The sequence below is a fragment of the Anoplophora glabripennis genome, unplaced genomic scaffold (genome assembly GCF_000390285.2).
Source record: "Anoplophora glabripennis isolate ALB-LARVAE unplaced genomic scaffold, Agla_2.0 scaffold620, whole genome shotgun sequence".
NCBI lineage: Eukaryota > Metazoa > Arthropoda > Insecta > Coleoptera > Cerambycidae > Anoplophora > Anoplophora glabripennis.
Genome location: NW_019416776.1, coordinates 237,621 through 256,303, shown reverse-complemented (window position 1 = coordinate 256,303; position 18,683 = coordinate 237,621). Strand labels below are relative to the sequence as shown.

At 30.6% G+C, this 18,683-nt stretch overlaps 1 protein-coding gene across 3 annotated transcripts in view; it reads left to right on the top strand.

Annotated features, from left to right (window-relative positions):
* Positions 1–3,028: 3,028 nt before the first annotated feature.
* The window catches only part of LOC108911386 (RNA-binding protein Nova-1), a 29,778-nt gene continuing 14,123 nt past the window's right edge, over positions 3,029–18,683 (top strand). Inside the window, exons 1-4 of one of the 3 annotated variants that reach the window (XM_018716311.2) lie at positions 3,030–3,363; positions 9,008–9,040; positions 11,506–11,652; positions 12,730–13,035. In XM_018716311.2, coding sequence (XP_018571827.1) covers positions 3,246–3,363; positions 9,008–9,040; positions 11,506–11,652; positions 12,730–13,035 — 604 coding nt within the window. In that variant the 5' untranslated portion in view covers positions 3,030–3,245. Of the gene's footprint in view, positions 3,364–9,007; positions 9,041–11,505; positions 11,653–12,729; positions 13,036–18,683 lie in introns of all 3 variants that reach the window. The other 2 variants (XM_018716314.2, XM_018716312.2) reach the window with 2 other exon arrangements.

Below are 18,683 nucleotides of genomic sequence, written 5' to 3'. Positions count from 1 at the left end.
GTAGGTAGTATAAATATAGTATAGTTTATTAAATGCATAATTAAAAAATTTAAGTCATTATGCTGCGTAACAATAAAACTTACTACACTGTATTTGAAATCTCAATTGACTGCGGATGACCAAGGACTTGCGGTATGTAGTACTTTAATCTTCTTTTGTGATTGATGATATACCTACCAATCTAAATTTTATTGAGACTGAAAATGGTGATGTTGATATCGTGTAATATCATGAGGGTGTGCAAGATATTATTTTTTTAGAAGGGGCACAGGGAATTAAATTAAAGGAACTAACTTCTGACAATGTCAATCATTTTGGTGACTCATGTAGCTATTATGGTATCTTATTAGACACTATAATACATATAAAAGATAAGATAGATAGATTAGATGGGGAAAGTTTTAGACAGATTAACTTAATGGCGCTTGCAGACGGGTCCTAGCTCTTCAGGTTTTTGGGTTATTTTGAAAAAAGTAATAAATATGGCGTTTTCGGAAATCGTCTGTAACTTTTTTATAGAGGAATTTTTCAAATCTGAAAAAACTTTTTCACATCAAGTTTTTTCCATTGAAATCACTGTATATTATTTGCGACGTTTCGGTTGCGAGAAACCATCATCAATTTTCTTTTTTCTTATGGACGCCATATTTAATTTTAAGCTGAGCAAAGAGAGGATTTTTTTGAATTTGTATTGATCGATATAATATAAGTAAGAAAAAATTTCAGTAAAAACCTCCATAATCCATATTTTAATATTTTTAATCAATGTGGCAACACCGCATAATTTTTCGAAACAGAATAGTCCCAAATTTTTGTTATGGCAAAATATTTTAAATAACAAAATATATTTATAAATAAATTTTTATATGTATCATTTTGAATGTTTGTGACATAAAAAATAAATACGCATAAACCATAGATAGAACACTTAAAATTTCCGCCGCGGTTTGTAGGTGCCTACATAATAGTTCATCGATTAGTCTATTCAAAAATAGATGACGTCACATGCTGATGAACTGTCACAGTTGCCACCAACTGTCAGTAGACAAATTGTATTTGCCCTTTTTTATATTTTGTGCTTGTAGTATGACGGTATAATTTAAATGGATGAGTTTATAAAAAGATCTTAGTCTTAACTTAGCCATAACTTTTCATTTTTACTTCGTCATTTATGTTAAAAGTACCTACCTATCGCAATGTATTCCAGAGGCAGTAAATTGATTAAAAAGGATATCAGGATTATCAGGTGAACTGTGAACTATGTTCATTTGGTCAATAATATTCTTTCATAATTTAACATGATGGTATACTCAATGATATTTTTAAATTTATTTATTTATTTATTTATACTGCATACATATACAGACAAAGGGACAGTTCAATTACATATGTATACCTACAGTTGTGAAATGTTAGCTAATATAAAAACGAGTTAAAAATAATGTATAGACAACCAAACACATGCAAAATACAATGTAAAAAGAGAACAAAGAAAGAAAACAAAAAAATGTCAATTATAATGTACATAAAACACCCAATCGTATAAATGGTAATGTTTCTATAAAAAGAAACTTTAACCTGACCTGTTATTTTTTTTTTATTTAAACACCATGTTACCTACACCATATTTTTGCAAAAAATCATGTAATAGTTATGTATGACACCTGGTGAAGTTCCTCTATTAAATTAAAACCTGCACTACCTTGAGCATTTATAATACGAATTTAGTTGTAAATTATGTACTTATCGAATGTCGAAAAATGGCCATCATGAGCTTCATAGCCTTAGATATAAAAACAAAAATCTTACTTTCACACAAATACAAGGATTTTGCAGAACTCTGACGCATTTGACTTGTCAAGAGCAACTAATAATATTTTTCGAAAACTTACTTTTTAAGATATTTAATTTAACTTCAAATTTCAAATTTTTGTTACTATCGCCACTGGAGCGTATGCCGAAAAGCTTAATTGATTTAATAATATTTAAAATAAGCAATTAATTTAATGAAAAGCACAAACATTGGAATAATTAGTGCTGCTACCTAGTTTTAATATTTAACTATGCTAGCAAAAAAATTTGAGACAGTGGATAATTTCATAAAATACCTATTTAAGTAATTTTCGAACAAAATTGTTATATAAAAATCATGAGTTAAATGCATGGTTAATTTTACCTATTTATTTCTGGGACACCTTGTATTATTTATTCCCGTTGCAATCTTTAATGAAAAAATATCAAAATATAAATTTTATTTGTCATTTAATTGTTCGCATACCTAAGTAAAGTATGTGGCGCTTACTCTAGTTAGATACGTATGTGAAGCTACTCACATCTTTTTGATGCTAAAATTGCTAGTTACCTACCTACTAATTCTTGAATATCCGGTATTTCTTAAGCTCCATGAATGACACTATTTTTATGTGTGTTAGTAAATCAAGGACGTTCCATTGCCTTGAAAATGTATAAAAAACAATATAGGTACAATTAGGTACCTGCTTAGGTACATTAGGAAGGAGTTTATTTAAGTTCCAAGCAATGAGCAGCAAAAATGTTCGCATAGACTTTATTTGATTTTTCGTATATTTGGCAGATATAACGAAGTTTAGGTAACTTAAAAGTCATCTAGTTAGATATATATGTACAATGTGAAGCTGCTCACATCTTTTTAATGCTAAAATTACTACCTATATCTTGGATATTCCATATTTCTTAAGCTCCATGAATGACACTGTTTTTATGTGCGTCAGTAAGTCAAGGACGTTCCATTGCCTTGAAAATGTATAAAAAACAAATAGGTACAATTACCTGCTTAGGTACATTAGGAAGGAGTTTTAAATACCAATAAAGTACAGCAATGAGCAGCAAGCGGTGTTCGCATAGACTTTATTTGATTTTTCGTATATTTGGCAGATATAACGAAGTTTAGGTAACTTAAAAATCACTACTACGTATTAAAAAGATGGCAGCTTGTACATAATATCATTGTACATACTTACCTAACCATTTGATATAGCAAAGCAGATTGCAGGAAGCTACTGAAGGTCGTCAGTAAAGTGGGGAACTATGGAGTCACTATCTAATCATCGTCCTGTGGACTTCTATTATGTCTTCCTTTAATTCAGTCTCCGAGCAGTGTGCGCGAAGGGAGTTTGTGTCGCTTTAGCGAAGTTTGTGTGCGCGCAGTTTAGTGCAGCATTTCTTTATCCTTCCCGCTCTATGTTAATGAACAACTGAATTACAAAATGGCCGCTGATTCGGGAATGGAGACGTGTCCGTCACCAGAGATCGCCGATTCCAGAAAAAGGCCTCTTGACAGTGATGCAGAGAATGGAGACACAAAGCGGTCGCATTTTAGCTCAGGTAAAGAACAGCTTATTGTACCTATAGTTTCGCTTGTCCTTGTATTTATTTTTTTAGGTGTAGACAGTTATGTTCCAATTTAACACTCCGTAAATGATTTACAAATTAAGTCATCGCAGGCGGTTTACATAATTTTTGAAAATTGTTCTGAAATAGCTTTCTCGCGAACAAATGAGCTTAATTCTTAATACGACATACCTACTTAGCCTTAGTGCGGGTATCTACATGAATATTGTGTCAGATATGATGGTGGGTGTGAATATCCCGCTTTTAGTATATCTAGTTTACTGAATCAGCGGCTATTTTGTGGTGGTTTATCATTCACATTTATTGTCGAATCAATAAAAATACGAAACTCGAGAAACATAAAATTTTGTCGTCTCTATCAACTGGACTTTTTTTAAGTCGATATAACCAACATAACGATAAGGAAAATGTCAAGGTCAATTTTAATTGCAATTTTATACATATTTATAAATATACATATACACATATGCGAGTACCTACATATATACATATAGGTACCTACATATACACAGGTGCTTGTACACATCACTATATTTTTTGTTGAAATAATTTTTAAATGTAAACTGCTGCAACAATCCTATTAATTTAATACTTGACTTAAATATGCTACCACATTATACATTCCAATAAAACTACGTAACATCTACAAGGTCTCATTATATTACGTAAGCTGTAACAATATAAACTATTCAGAAATATTATTTTGGCTTTACTACTTTTAAAAACAATATATGCAGGTACATGTTATTTATTTTGTTGATTCCCTTAATAAAAGTATAACCGACAACATACCTACCTAGGTAGGTACTTACTACCTACCTAATTAACATTACGTTAAATTCGTCATGTCTAATGATGCTTTGAGTGTAATTTTAAAAGCTTAGCAAGAATCAAATCTGGGTATTAAAAAATCATCGTTATTTTGCTAATCAAAATCCATAATAATTAACGTACGAACAAATTCAGATTAATAATTTAATACGTATCTAATGGGTAGGTGCAGTTTAAGTGGAATAAAATATGTTTCAAAGGACTTTTTTTTATTGTATTTGAATAACAGTTAACATCTACCAAAGTTGCATTTCTACCAATACAATATGACATTTTTTTTCATCTGCTGGTCCTTTCAATGTCCATAATGTGTATTAGTTTCTTAATTATTGGTTTTCCATTACCATTAACCATTGACCATTGTACCATTGACAGTATAGGTATCAAATTTTGTTTATTTTAAATCCACGAGTTACATTAACGCCTAGTGAGAAAAGTTACCGAACGAATTGAAGTATTTATTTCATCTTGAGATTCTCGACTAGGAAAAACTAAAAAAATACAATTTTCTTTTATCTATTCATATACAGGGTGTCTGAAATTACATAAGCTAAACTTTGGACAGGACCAGGAAATGTTTCGAGAAATTCAGTTTTCCACAACATTATGATTAAATTTATAGGTACCTACTCCGGAAATAGTTTTTTTTTAAATGTATTCAAATCGCCTAAAGATTGTAATTGGTAATTTGGACAAAATGATAATTACATTTTTTTTTCGTTACATTTTTATCACTTACCTATTTACTTAATATCAAAAAACATATTATTTAATTGATACACTGATGACTTTTAGAATAATGTAATTACATTTTGTTTTCCACAACAAAACTGTTTTCAGGACTTGCAAGTGGAACACCTTGAATTTCGAAAACGAAGCATTTGTTTAATTTAAATCAAAATGAAAAGTTGCTCAGCAATTTTTTTTGTGCTTCCGCGTGCATTCTCTTTACTGTTGCGACCATTATAGAAAATGACATTTGTTCATATGAATGGTTTAGGTATTTTAGTTTTTTTTTATACCTATTTTTATTTATGTTTAAAGGATGTACCGTGCTAATGCAAATTTAATTAGTTTAATGTTTTAATAAAGAAAATTATAAATTTACCTAATAATTTCATTTTCCTCTCTAGAAAGGAAACATGTCACCTTCGAATCCGTTGAGCTTTGGAAAAATGCTTAATTCCACGTAAACCTAATGCTACGACAAAATTTCCCATTGTGTAAGGATTTTTTATTATAATAAAAAAAAGTATACACTTCTCACGTCTGGATGTGCAAAGCAACTTTTTTTAGATAAAGAACTCGTAAACATTTTCACATTTTTTGGTTAAATATTTTCAGTGTAGGTACCGATAAAACTGCTTGAGAAAAAAATCCCTAGAAAAACAAATCTACTAATTGTTGCATACACACTCTTATTTAATGAATTCAATTCCGGTATTTTATGTTTATACGTTTGACAAATATTTGGCAAGTGACCGGCACCATCTCGAGCCGCTTTAAGCCATCTTTGTATATATTTCAGTAGTGTTCTTTCTTCAAGATATATCGTTCACTGTGTTTTACAATTAGAGGAGTTTGTTTAATGTCGTCATATTATAGTGTGGCTCATGGGCGTAGGTAGGAGGGACAGGGTTGTGTACGGCCCACCCCAGAGCCCGGTGCCCACCCTAAAAAAAATATCTATTATCATCTTTGTCATATCGGTAAGTCGGTGACTGTGTGGACCTGTTAAAGTGTTTAAATTTTATATTGGTAAGCCGAGGTTTTTGGGTCCACCCCAAGCAAAAATTGTAGCTACGCCCATGGTGTGGCTGTTCAATAGAACATTACAGTCACCCGTGCGTCTCGGGCTCATTTTAGAGTAGGTGCCTAGAACGTCGCGTCGTTTCCAAACGAAAACGCTCTGACGTTTGTGCAGACTGGCCCCTAAAGATAGGTGGATTTAAAAAATTCGGTGAAAAAGTACTGCGAATTGATCTGACAATTTCTTTATTTAAATTGAAATAGAGACCTGTAGTGTGGGCGAATGAGACGAAATACATGTTTGTTTCAAAAATCGGGCCTAAGTGGAATTTATGAGCTTAAAATTAAGTTAAAAATACACAACAAAAACCTAAATTTGTGTATTTGTTTATGACCAAAGAAAAAAAAGTTGCTCTCTTTTTTAAGTTTTTCGCTTATAAGTATCTCCAAAAATAAGCTTCTAATCGACATGAGGTATACTTATCGATTTTGTTGGTTTGAAATGCGTATATTAAAAAACAGCCGAGATAAGGACCCTAGTTACCATTTTTTTTGGTTTGTTTTTTGTTAACTTATTTATATTACAACTGAATTTAAATTTGAAATTCACACAGAAGCGAGATCATGCAATTACCTCCTTTCGATCCTTTTTTTTCCGAATTTCGATATCTTGATTTGGGCAGAAACGCGCTCGCGTTTTCGACTTTATAATTTTGCAATAGGCCGCCAGTTTGAAATTGGGTGTCCGGATTGCGGGTATTTGTTGGCCAATGGTCACCCCAACAGTTAGTAGTTTCATCCAATTTCAGTCAAATTTGTTGTTTTTATTTAATTCTGAAAATTTTGCACTTTTTTCACTTCTAATTTTGCAATGTAAAAATAATTTTGCGAGCTTTCGTAAAAGCAAATAGCAAATTGTAGCAAATATCCTCAGAAATAAAATCGATAAGTAAGAAAAACTGAAAAAGAGAAATTTTTTTCTTTTATTATAAACAATATGACGCTCGACCTCTACAAATACACAAATTTAGGCTTCTGTTCTGTTTATTTTTTACAAAATTTTAAGCCCATAAAATTCGACTTAGGCCTGATTTAAAAAAAACTTACCCCGTAAAAATAATTTTAATTTCTCAAAAAGAACGTCCAGATGTGCACATTGCAAGCGCCCTTCAATTCTGGATATCAGATTTCTGAACACTCGACGACACAAAGCACCATTAGGGTCATTTCTTACTCAAATGTTATCTTTCAGTCAGTGGTGGTCATTTTTCTTTCAGTTAATTCTTTCAATATCGATTTCACCCAAAAAGGGTACATTCTGTCGAATATTCAATAATATTAATCCTCTTTGAGTTTGAAAGTTGAATGATTGTCTACCCATCTCGTAGAGAATAAAATATTTGGCGGATTACCCAAATTTAATTTATTCTCCTAAAAATTTCGAATGTATGGAATAAAAACCCTCATCAGAGCCTCAACTTAAGAAGCATTTCAGGCCAACGTTTGTTTGATTTTTTTCCCCCTATTTTTGGATGTAGGTTTCTACCTACATCCAAATTTATAACTAGATTCTTCTAGTTATAAAGTTTTGCAGGCTAATTATGGGACACTCTGTATAGAGGGAGGGTGAGTTACAGTTGTAAAGAATTAGAGTAAAGCTGCTTCTGATAAAGACAAATCAATTATCTGAACATAACCCGGTTACGGACCTTAAAAGAATTTTTTTGTTTAATTCCTTTATAGAAGAGGCACAGGAAGTTTTTTAGGATAGCCAAACATACGTATAAGCATGTTTTCTGCTTAAAAATAATATAAGCCGCTAAGAACATTTTAAAAATCTTATTTCTAATATAAAATTTAAAAAAATGAATATAAAATAAATAAATTGTTTGAACGTTCTGAGGAACCGTTCGGGTATTGAGGTTAGGTTAATTGATTTTTTGATCTGAGCAAGCTGTGGTTCAATTTTTTACACGTAATTATGACTCGCCCTATATAAATCGTATGTTACTCATTCGCTTGTCGCACTCATGACGATCGCGAATAATCAAAATCGACATGTTCCAACGTTTCTCCCTAAGTTACCCGACTTTTTATTAAATTTATGCATTAATTTACTGTACATGTACAGGATGTTTCAGAATAACGTACCATAAATTGTAGGGGTAATAGAATAGATAATTTGTTGTTTTCAAGATAAAGGGCGTTAAAATATTAAATATTTTAAATATGGTAAGAATATGTTTTAAATGGCCCTATATAGCCTTATTAAATCAATATTGAAGTAAGTTAAACAGGACGTTTGTTCTTCTGCAAACAATGAAAATTTTAGATTACTTTTCTAATTTTTGGATTTTTTGGAACCTTATTATGATTTTCTTATGTTACACAAAAATTATACTTTTAAAATATACTTTTTGTTTCGTTTTTTGTTCAAGTCGAGATTCAAGCAGAACGCGTACTTAATTTTTAAACTAAAATAAGTACCGTCGCATATTAAAATAATTGCAAAAAACTGGATAATCTAATAAATTCGGGGGGTTTAGAGTTTTCCACAATTATTTTGTGTATTTTAACTGTTGTGAAATTAAATAGTTTTTGCTTATTTTATCACGCGAATAGGATTTTTTTTAGGAAATATATATTTTTTTCCTAAAATTCGAGAGAACCCGAAATATTCTTGGTTCGCAGTATAAAAACTGCCCTGTGTAACTTTAGCATCAAACTCTTTAGGCTATTTAGGGTCTCTTATATACTTGTCCAACAGTACTAGGTATATCGATTACTTTTGGATGTATTGTCAATTTAATTGAAAAAAAAAAAACTTTCACGCTCTATTTTTGAAAACAAAAGACGGCAGAACAATACTTTATGGTCTGTACAGTTTGTGTACAAATTTTGTTATTTGTTCTACCCCTAGAATTTAGAAATTATCATATGTTTTCCAAAACAGATTGTATAGATACGCATATGTATATTACTGCTTTGCATTAAAGTTGTGTTAAAATTCTTGTAAACTTTGAAAATTTAATTTCAGATGGAGGATCTGATGAGGGAAACGGAATGACAGGTGAATATGCATTTTCATTATTCAAATACGTTAATAATATAAAATTTAATTGTGTATTAATTAAAAAATAATCAACATCGTAAAGTTAGACAGATTTTTCAGGAAATCGAAAAAATTACATTTTTTTTATAATCTTTCTCCAATGAAATTACTTCTTTCCGCCTTCATCAGAGCAAATCGCCTGAAGCAGCTCACAAATATACGCATATACCTATACAAAGTATAAATTTTATAAAACTATTTTAGTTAAAGATACATTTTCAGACAAATTGAAATGTTGCTTCAAAATGTGTTATTAATTTCGACGTCTTTTTATTATACAAACAAAGCCTTCCGTTACATCATTTTCATACAAGTATCACCGATTGTTGTCTGTCTGTCAATACGAATCGAACATCATATTTCAAATGCCCTTAAAAATCATTCAATTTAATGATATCGGACACATCATCATAATATGATCAATTTCGAGGTCAATTTATTTGGCTCCATATTGCAAAATAACATTTTACATCACATGCTCCTAAGTTATTCAAAAAAGGATGTACAAAAATGAAATCTTATCTATTATTACTTCGCAGAGTTCCATAACCACTAAAGTTTGGCTTATACAATTTGGGATATCCAAATTATATGAAGGATATAATTTTTGTGTAAAAATATGCTGGTGGCAAACAAGTACATATCTGTAAAAATTCATTATCTTTTATGATCATTTTCTATTTGCCATTATTTGCCATATTTCTGCATAAAAAAATGTATTAAGATTATTTAACAGATTTCGTTCAAGAAATACTATTGTTTTAACGCCCTTAATGTTTTATAACATTGACGTGAAATGGTGAATGGTGTGTAGATAATATGTATTAATGTATGTAAAAAATTAGTTTTAATTTTACTTAAGACACAGAATTGGCATTATAACATCGTAAAACCTGTGGAAAAAAACGTCACATTTCTAGAACTATTATTATTAAAAAAAAATAGATTTTCAAAGGCGTCCCTAAGGGGCATGTATCTCCTTAGGTTAGGCCCTCTAGGAAAAACTTTTATAGGGACTTGTCATGTTATTTTAACGTCCCCTGTATAAATCCGAGAGAATGCCCACATATTCTGGGACACCCTGTATATTTGATAAAATTTCGGTATAATGCCCATGATTTAATGTTTAAACTGGTCATTTATCATTATCCAGAAATGGATAAAAAAACATAAAACGCACCACAGAAGTGAGACAACCCCCAAATCCAAAGCCAAAGGCTGTGGAGAAGGGGGCTACACTTGAAAAAACGCGGACAAACATCCATTATCCATCGACATTGCCAGTGCCGACGCCAGGGATCGAACCCGGACCAGAATAGGAAGTCTGGCCGAGAAATACTTGCCACATGCTCGACCGACTACGCTAACGTGGTGATGTCCTGACACATTTTTTTTTTTGAACTGAGAATATTTCTATATACTCTCAACATTTTCCTTAAAAAAGTACTATTTGTTTATGTTTTTTTATACAAATCGGTTTGTAAACCAATATTAAAAACAATTGGTACAAGTGCAACAACTAGATTTTAATTTTGAACGAATCATTTCATGACAACTTTACTTAACTTTACCAAGTCCAAAAACTTTTAGAAATAGCATAAAACGGAAACAAGTTAAAGATTAAAAATAAACATTTATTATGCAATTGTTCGAAACGAGCTACGTGCATCATTGTGCAGCACCTCATTTTAAATACATCAGTACTTATGGGCACCTACAAGGCCTGACCTAAATCCCTTCGTCTTTTTTATGTGGGGGTCATCCGAAACAACTCATTTATTCAACACCCGTAACTGTTGGAAAACTTTTGCTGAGAATAACAGAATTGCAATTAAATTCATAATAGTTGTGGGATGTTATTTCATGAGCTCTGGAAAAAGTTTTGTGGAATAAAAAAAAATTTGCCGGGAGCTGACTTTGAACACTTGTTGAAGTGATATTTACCTTTTTCTCATCTGTAATTATTATGTAAATGCTCATATTATGTGCTCATCGTTATCTTGTTTCAACTAAACTATGACCTATCATTACTAAGGTTTTTGGACTTTTACTTACCAAAGTTAGATAGGTTAAACAATTCGTTAAAGAAATAAACTGGTTGTAGCTGTGTGTTTAAGAACTGGAAATTAAAGAGATTTATTTTATTTTATCAAAATAAATGAGGAGTGTCTTTTTAAAGAAAATATCGAGAAATAGTATTTTCAGTTTGATATCATTTATCAAAAATGTATTGGGGCCGGACCATTTCTGGATGAAAATAATGAAAAATCAGTTTTAACATCAATCCCTCTGCAGCAGCAACAAATTTTTTGTGGGTGTCGCTTCACAAATCAGGATTTAGCAATTAATTGTCTCATGAATTTATTACAATTTAACAGAGGAGAATAACGATGGTTATTTTTTTATTTTATTTTTTTTTTTAGGTGGCGATGGAACATTTCACTTTAAAGTGTTGGTACCCAGTATCGCCGCAGGTGCGATTATTGGTAAAGGCGGGGAGACAATCGCGCAGTTACAAAAAGAGACTGGGGCTCGAGTGAAGATGTCAAAATCGCACGATTTTTACCCAGGTATATTTTTCCGTATGCTTTACGTTAATCCACAACTGAAATTTCCTTAACCATTAAATTAAACGAGGTAAAATGATCAATTGTTACGAAAATAGATTTTAATAAAAATTCAGTAGTGTGGACTGATACATCCAGAATGATTGGTGGCGCTGCTACTTACAATTATTTTGTGTGCCGCTCTCCTATTATTTTCACTCTTCCTAGTTGGCAACACTGATAGTGATTTACTTCGTTCATTGGCGGATTAAGTGAAGCGGTAATAGGGTCACATATTCGTTGTAATCTCAAAAATACAATACAAAAAGCAGAATATTGGCATTAATTAATTTGAGGGGTTTATTAATTTGTTAAAAGAATGGATTAAATAAAAACGATTTAGATATTATTATAGTTAAACTCAAAACTAACATAAAAATCGATATTAACAAATCTATATCTTGTTTTTCTTACGTGAACTTTAAAGTAAAATCAACAATTTTTAGGAGAAAACGGAAAGTAATTTTGATCAAATGGAAATAAATTTTAATATCTTTGGTAACATTTATGACTGACGTCAGCTTCAATCATTCTGGATTGCTCGGTATATTTTATAGTTATTATTAAAAAAATATTCATATTTAAGTATATCTGCTTGAAAGGGAAAACTATTCAAACAACGCTTATATTTTATTTGCATTAATTAAAGATGTTTTAATTTTAAAAATTAAATTTTTCCGAAAAATTATACACAATGTGTCATAAGTTTGATTGCCATTATTTTAGCATAAGATAGATCGAGCATAAGTGAACAAAAAAGTTGTTCATGAACTTAGTGATAATTTTTTTCTGGATACTGGTTGGATTTAGTTTAGATTATCTTAAAAAGTTTCAATTAATCGTAAAATGTCATTTCAATTATTAATTACCCGTTTTATATTAAAATTCTAAATTTCAGTCCAATATAGATCGTGATAAATTTGCAGTTTGTGAAGCCTCATAACCGGAAATGTTTTACTTTGTAAAATTTTCATCAGTTTTGAAAAACATAAATTCAAGACGAATGTAGACTGTAGATGCATTAAAGAGTATCCGTTTTAGGGACGACAGAGAGAGTGTGCTTAATTACGGGAAGTGTGGATGCCATAATATCTGTTTTGGAATTTATAATGGAGAAAATTCGAGAGAAACCCGATTTGACTAAAAGCGCGGTGGATTCTGATAATAAATTAATGCAAGAGAGAGATAAGCAAGTGAAAATTTTAGTACCTAATTCGACGGCTGGTATGATCATTGGTAAGGCGGGTAATTACATTAAGCAAATAAAAGAGACGAGCGGTTCTTACGTACAAATATCTCAAAAAGCGAAAGATGTGAGTCTCCAAGAAAGATGCATAACTGTGATAGGTAAGTTCAAATTGGTGAAAAATAACCACTTCCGAGCGCTTTACATAGCATACCTTTTGGATTAGATCATTGTTTTTCATTCATTCCATTTCAAACTAAACAAATATGTGTGTTGAAAAATATCATCTATTAAAAATTTTGCCTATATCCAGCCCATCTTATATAAAAAAAAAAAATAGGTAAATCTGATAAAATTACTATTTTCTTTAACTTTCCGTAACTTACCGGATAATTCTGTAAATACGATAGACCTCGTTTTATTAAATTATGCCCTGATTGACTTTAAAAAGATAAATTGAAAATTGTTAAATGTTTACGGGACTTAAAACGTATTTCATGGATATGCAGTGTCGTTGCGTTATAACATTTTTTAGAAGTATCGATTTATAATAATACGTTAAATAAGCGAAAATTAAAATTGAATGAACACTGTAATCTTCAGAGTAATTCTAACATTTTCAAAATGGCTGTGATGGATAATTTAAAATTTCGTAATATTAAACCACTACATAACTTGATATAAAAGAGCTAAAGTTAAATATGGGAAAACCCGATGAGGGTCTCCCTAAAATAAATAAAAGAATTCAAATATGCAATAAATGAGGAGCATTCCATTGAAAATAACAATGTTAATGCCAATTTCTTGTACAATATAATCTGAACTACAATATTTATGAAAATGTTTCCATTGTAAAAGTTGGACACGGCTGTTCAGGCAGATACATTTTTAGGAAAAAAATCACCACAATATAATCTTGTAATAAATTAGTTACATGAACAACTGTGTATATAATTAAGTGTTCTAGTCATATGAAATGTTGTCCTTCTGTGGGTGAGATATAACCTATAAAACCTATAAGTAAATTATACAGGGTGTTATGAAATTCGCGGACACGGACTGTGTGATCATGTTAAGCCAGATAAGGTCATAAAAAATGTCTTTATCATTTTTCAATCAGACCGATATTTTTCGAGATACGGCCGTTCTAAATATCTAAAAATAATAAAAATTTTCAATTTTTAATCATTTGATAAACAATTATGACAAACGAATTATTCAAAATTTCCACCATCTGCTGCTAAACATGCTTCAGCAGGTTCTGCTACTGCTCGAACGGAGTTGCGTACCATCTCTGGCGTTATTTGTGTATTGTTTGAAATAGACGACTCTGTAGCGTGTTTATAATGTGCGTCAAAATATGATTTTTATGCACGATCACGCAGGTGCCCATTTCGCATTAATTGTATGTGATTACTTAATATTATAATACTTTTCCTGGATGTTGGCTTGGTAGAGGTAGTCCATTTGCTTGGCCAACTTGTTCTCCAGACCTAACGCCATGAGATTTTTTTCGTTTGGGGCTTCCTAAAAACATTGGTGTATAGAACACCAGTGGCAAATTTGAATGAATTGCAGAACCGCCTATTTCAATCAGTACAGCAAATAACACCAGAGACGATACGCAACTACTTTCGAGCAGTACTATAACGTGCTGAAGCATGTTTAACAGCAGACGGTGGAAATTTTGAACAATTGTGGTAACTCGTTCGTAATTGTTTATGTAATGATTGAAAATTGAAATTTATAGTTATATGTATATTTTTATTATTTTTGCATATTTGATACTGCTATATCTCAAAAAATACTGGTCTGATTGAAAAATCATAAAGACACTTTTTTATCACCTTATCTAACTTAATATGACCCCACAGTCCGTGTCCGCGAATTTCGTAACACCCTGTATGTCATATCTTACTCTACTTATGATTATTTTGTACCTGTATCTGTATTTCGCACTAGGCCAAACTTGTTCAGTTCATCGCATATTTCCAGTGTTCACTCACAACTTGTTTTAAACTGTTCATTAAAATGCAACATTTGTAATTTAATATACCGTTAGATTCTTCAACTATTTACTATAGTAAAATGTAATTAAAATTAGCTTTGAAATTGTTTTTTGTTGCAAAATTGAATTTTATTGGTGCGTATTGGGGCAGTTAGTTTTACGTGTATTAGAGGTTTGTGAAATGTTTTTGGTTTTTTTGAAGAACATTAATTCGGGATAGGAAAATTATGGGAAAATCAGAAAGTTTTTTGTGCTCTTTGTGTTCTTAAAATATCATAATGTATCTTTCATTATTTGAAACGTTTCTCATTGTGTAAGTGGTGCTTTGTTGAAGATTATTCATTCACCTCGTATTTAGCACACCTGCCCGTAAGGTAAGTATGTACTTTTTAAACGATATTTGGATTTTGCTTACTGTGAAATGATCTTCATTCACTCCTCAAGGACCTTCTTACTATGTTTCAACAAAGTGAAGTAAAAAAAAGTTAGTTTATATCAGAGGGCCTAGTACATACATCATGTATGGAAAAGACCTTGCTTCATTGGTAACGTTTGAAAGAGAACTAGAAAATGTTTCAAGAAAAGCCGTTACCGCCAAAGAAAAAAGAAAGAAATAGCAACAAATGGAGCGAGACGTTGTAGAACATGGATATTTTTGGTTTTAGTCATTGTACTGTCAACTGGTCATGAATTGTGACGTCTGTAGAGTCTGAAGAAGTGAAAATTATTTGGGAAATACACAAAAGGTTATTTTTGGTGAGTTACTTTTAAAAATAATTGGAGCGTTTTGTTTTTTTTTATTAAAATTTGACTGTTATTTATGTAATAAATATGTAAAAATGATGCATTATTCAAGACTTAAAAATTATAATTTTCTAGATCCATAAGCTTATGCAATTTTGTTAAAATAAGTTGTGTATTTTGTTGCCACTATTTGTTAACTAAGTAATACTGTCAATACCAGTAATGTAAGTGTTACTGTAAATAAGTATTTATTATACAGTGCCTTCATATATGCCCCACATCCACGTATTTCTGTGCTTTGCTACAAATTAATCTTTGTTGAGTTGAAAAAAATTAAATTAAATAAAACACTGAAATATTTTATATTTTATTATTTTCGTTATCTTTGAATGAATGGATCAAAAAAGCCTAGGTATATTTTTTAAAGGACAACCTTCTTCAATCAAAATATACTTTTTGATTATAGAATGGGATAAAAATTCAAAATATCTTAAAGGAGTATTATTGTTTCGTAAGTAAAAATGTAAAAATGATTCTTTTCTATTGAAAAAGAAACACATTTTGCAGTTCAATGTTTGTAAATGATTGTAATATGTACTGCACTGTCTTTAGGGAATTTTGTGTTAATTGTTGACTCCATTGTAAGTTTGGTTGCCTAACAGTCGTATTCACGTGGGACTCGGACATTTATGAAGGCGCTATTAGTACCGTACTTTATTACATATACAGGGTGTTTGGAAAAGTTTGTACAAAATTTAAGGGGGTGAAAGTAGAGCCAAAAATAGTAAAAAAGTTCCTATAAACATTTGGTCCTCCAGAGCACCGTTAAGAAAATATGGCCCTCCAAAGGGGTCTTATCATTTAAATATTTTTTAAAATAACTTTCTGATTAAGATAATGGAATGAAAATTGTAGGTAATAATTATACCATAAGGGTCTTTAACTACCATAAGTTTCATCAAAATCGGTTATAAATAAGGATAGTTTTATAACTACTCTTAACAGAAATTTTTCGAATTTTTTTTATTCCTTTGAATTATCAAGCAAATAATATTATTTTTTAATGAATTAGACTTTTTGAAGAAAAAATGTCACTACTTATTTTTTCGAATTTTGCGTAGTTTAGTCAGAAATAATTATTTTTTAAATAATGTATGGCTCAGAAGTCACTTTTTTTTAACATTTTCACATAGTAGGCATCTTTCATAGTGACAGTTTCATTGCAATGATACTAATGATTGTCACTTTCGCGTGCTATCGTTTAAATTCTTATGTTTCTTTATTTTCTTAATTATTGTGATCTTTGTGCTCAACTGTGCATTTCATTAGTTTTTTTTACAACCACATGCTTTTACTAACCGTGAATATACCGATGTCTATTTTATTTATGGTTTCTGTAATGGAAATAGTCTGGCGGCTCAAATAGAGTATCGGCATACTCATGGTTAGTAAAAGCATGATGATTCATGGTCGTAAAAAAAAACGAATGAAATGCGAAGTTGAGCACAAAGATAATAACTAAAAAAATAAAGAAACATAAGAATTTAAATCATAGCACGCGAAAGTGACAATCATTAGTATCATTACAATGAAACTGTCACTATGAAAGATGCCTACTATGTGAAAATGTTAAAAAAAGTTACTGTTCGGAGCCATACATTATTTAAAAAATAATTATTTCTGACTAAACTACGCATAATTCGAAAGAATAAGCAGTGACATTTTTTCTTCAAAAAAGTCTAATTCATTAAAAAATAATATTATTTCCTTGATAATTCAAAGGAATAAAAAAAAATTGAAAAATTTCTGTTAAAAGAGTAGTTACAAAACTATCCTTATTTATAACCGATTTTGATTAAACTTATGGTAGTTAAAGACCCTTATGGTATAATTATTACCTACAATTTTCATTCCGTTATCTTAATCAGAAAAAAAGTTATTTTAAAAAATGTCCAAATGATAAGACCCCTTTGGAGGGTCATATCTCCGTAACGGTGCTCCGGAGGACCAACGTTTATAGGAACTTTTTTTACTATTTTTGGCTCTACTTTCCCCCCCTTAAATTTTGTACCAACTTTTCCAAACACCCTGTATAAAATATTAAAATACACACATTTGTAGTATATTATTGTTCCCATATTATTTATTAAATTTTTAATTATAAATTACAGTTGTTTATATTAGAAGATACAAAAACACCTAGAAACCGTTAGAAATTTCTTCAGTTTGGTCCAATTTCCTACTCTCTATGTGAGTAATAAAATAACAACATTTATATATGTACCTCGATGCTTAAGAAAACGTTTTATTTTGACACATATTTTTTAAATTGGACAAATTCATATATCTTCAAAAACAAACACTTTATTTTTTCTCCGAATCACTTTTTGCACGTGTTACAAGTGTAACTACCTGTGGCTGTCTCTATAACTTTTACGGATAAACAAAATATAGACAAACTTAAATGAAATTTGTTATAATGGAATGCTTTGCCAACTTAAAATGTTCTTTTATTTTCTTATTGTGTATTACTTGGTACTTATATTGCATTTTTGGATTCTTTGTAGAATTTAACAACCACATCCCATTTATTCCTCATTTATTTTCATATAGAACATTGTCACCTCTTTCATACAGTTAATAGTTATCGTCTATAATTTTAAACAGGCTTTATATCGGAAAAAGTTTGCTCCTTAGAGATTAGCTGCTGTAGAAAAGACAAGGTAAAGTTGAGTATACAGATAACGTTAATTATGGTTGTATCTCATCTTTAGGGAGTAAGCAAACAAATTTTCTTCAATATTCCTTAATAATCGACAGTAGGTCGCAAATAATTAGTTAAATTGAAAATTCACCACAAAGAGCCATCTTTCTTGTATCATCTTCAAAACATAAATCATCCGTCTCAATTTAATTCATAATTGACAAAAAACAGTGTTTTTCAGGGTACTTCTGAAAACAAACTTAGATAATTGATTAATTTTACAATTTTCAGGTTTATCTATTTTGTATAAATATATATATAAGATTCTGGATAGGCACAAATTACTTCAAAGA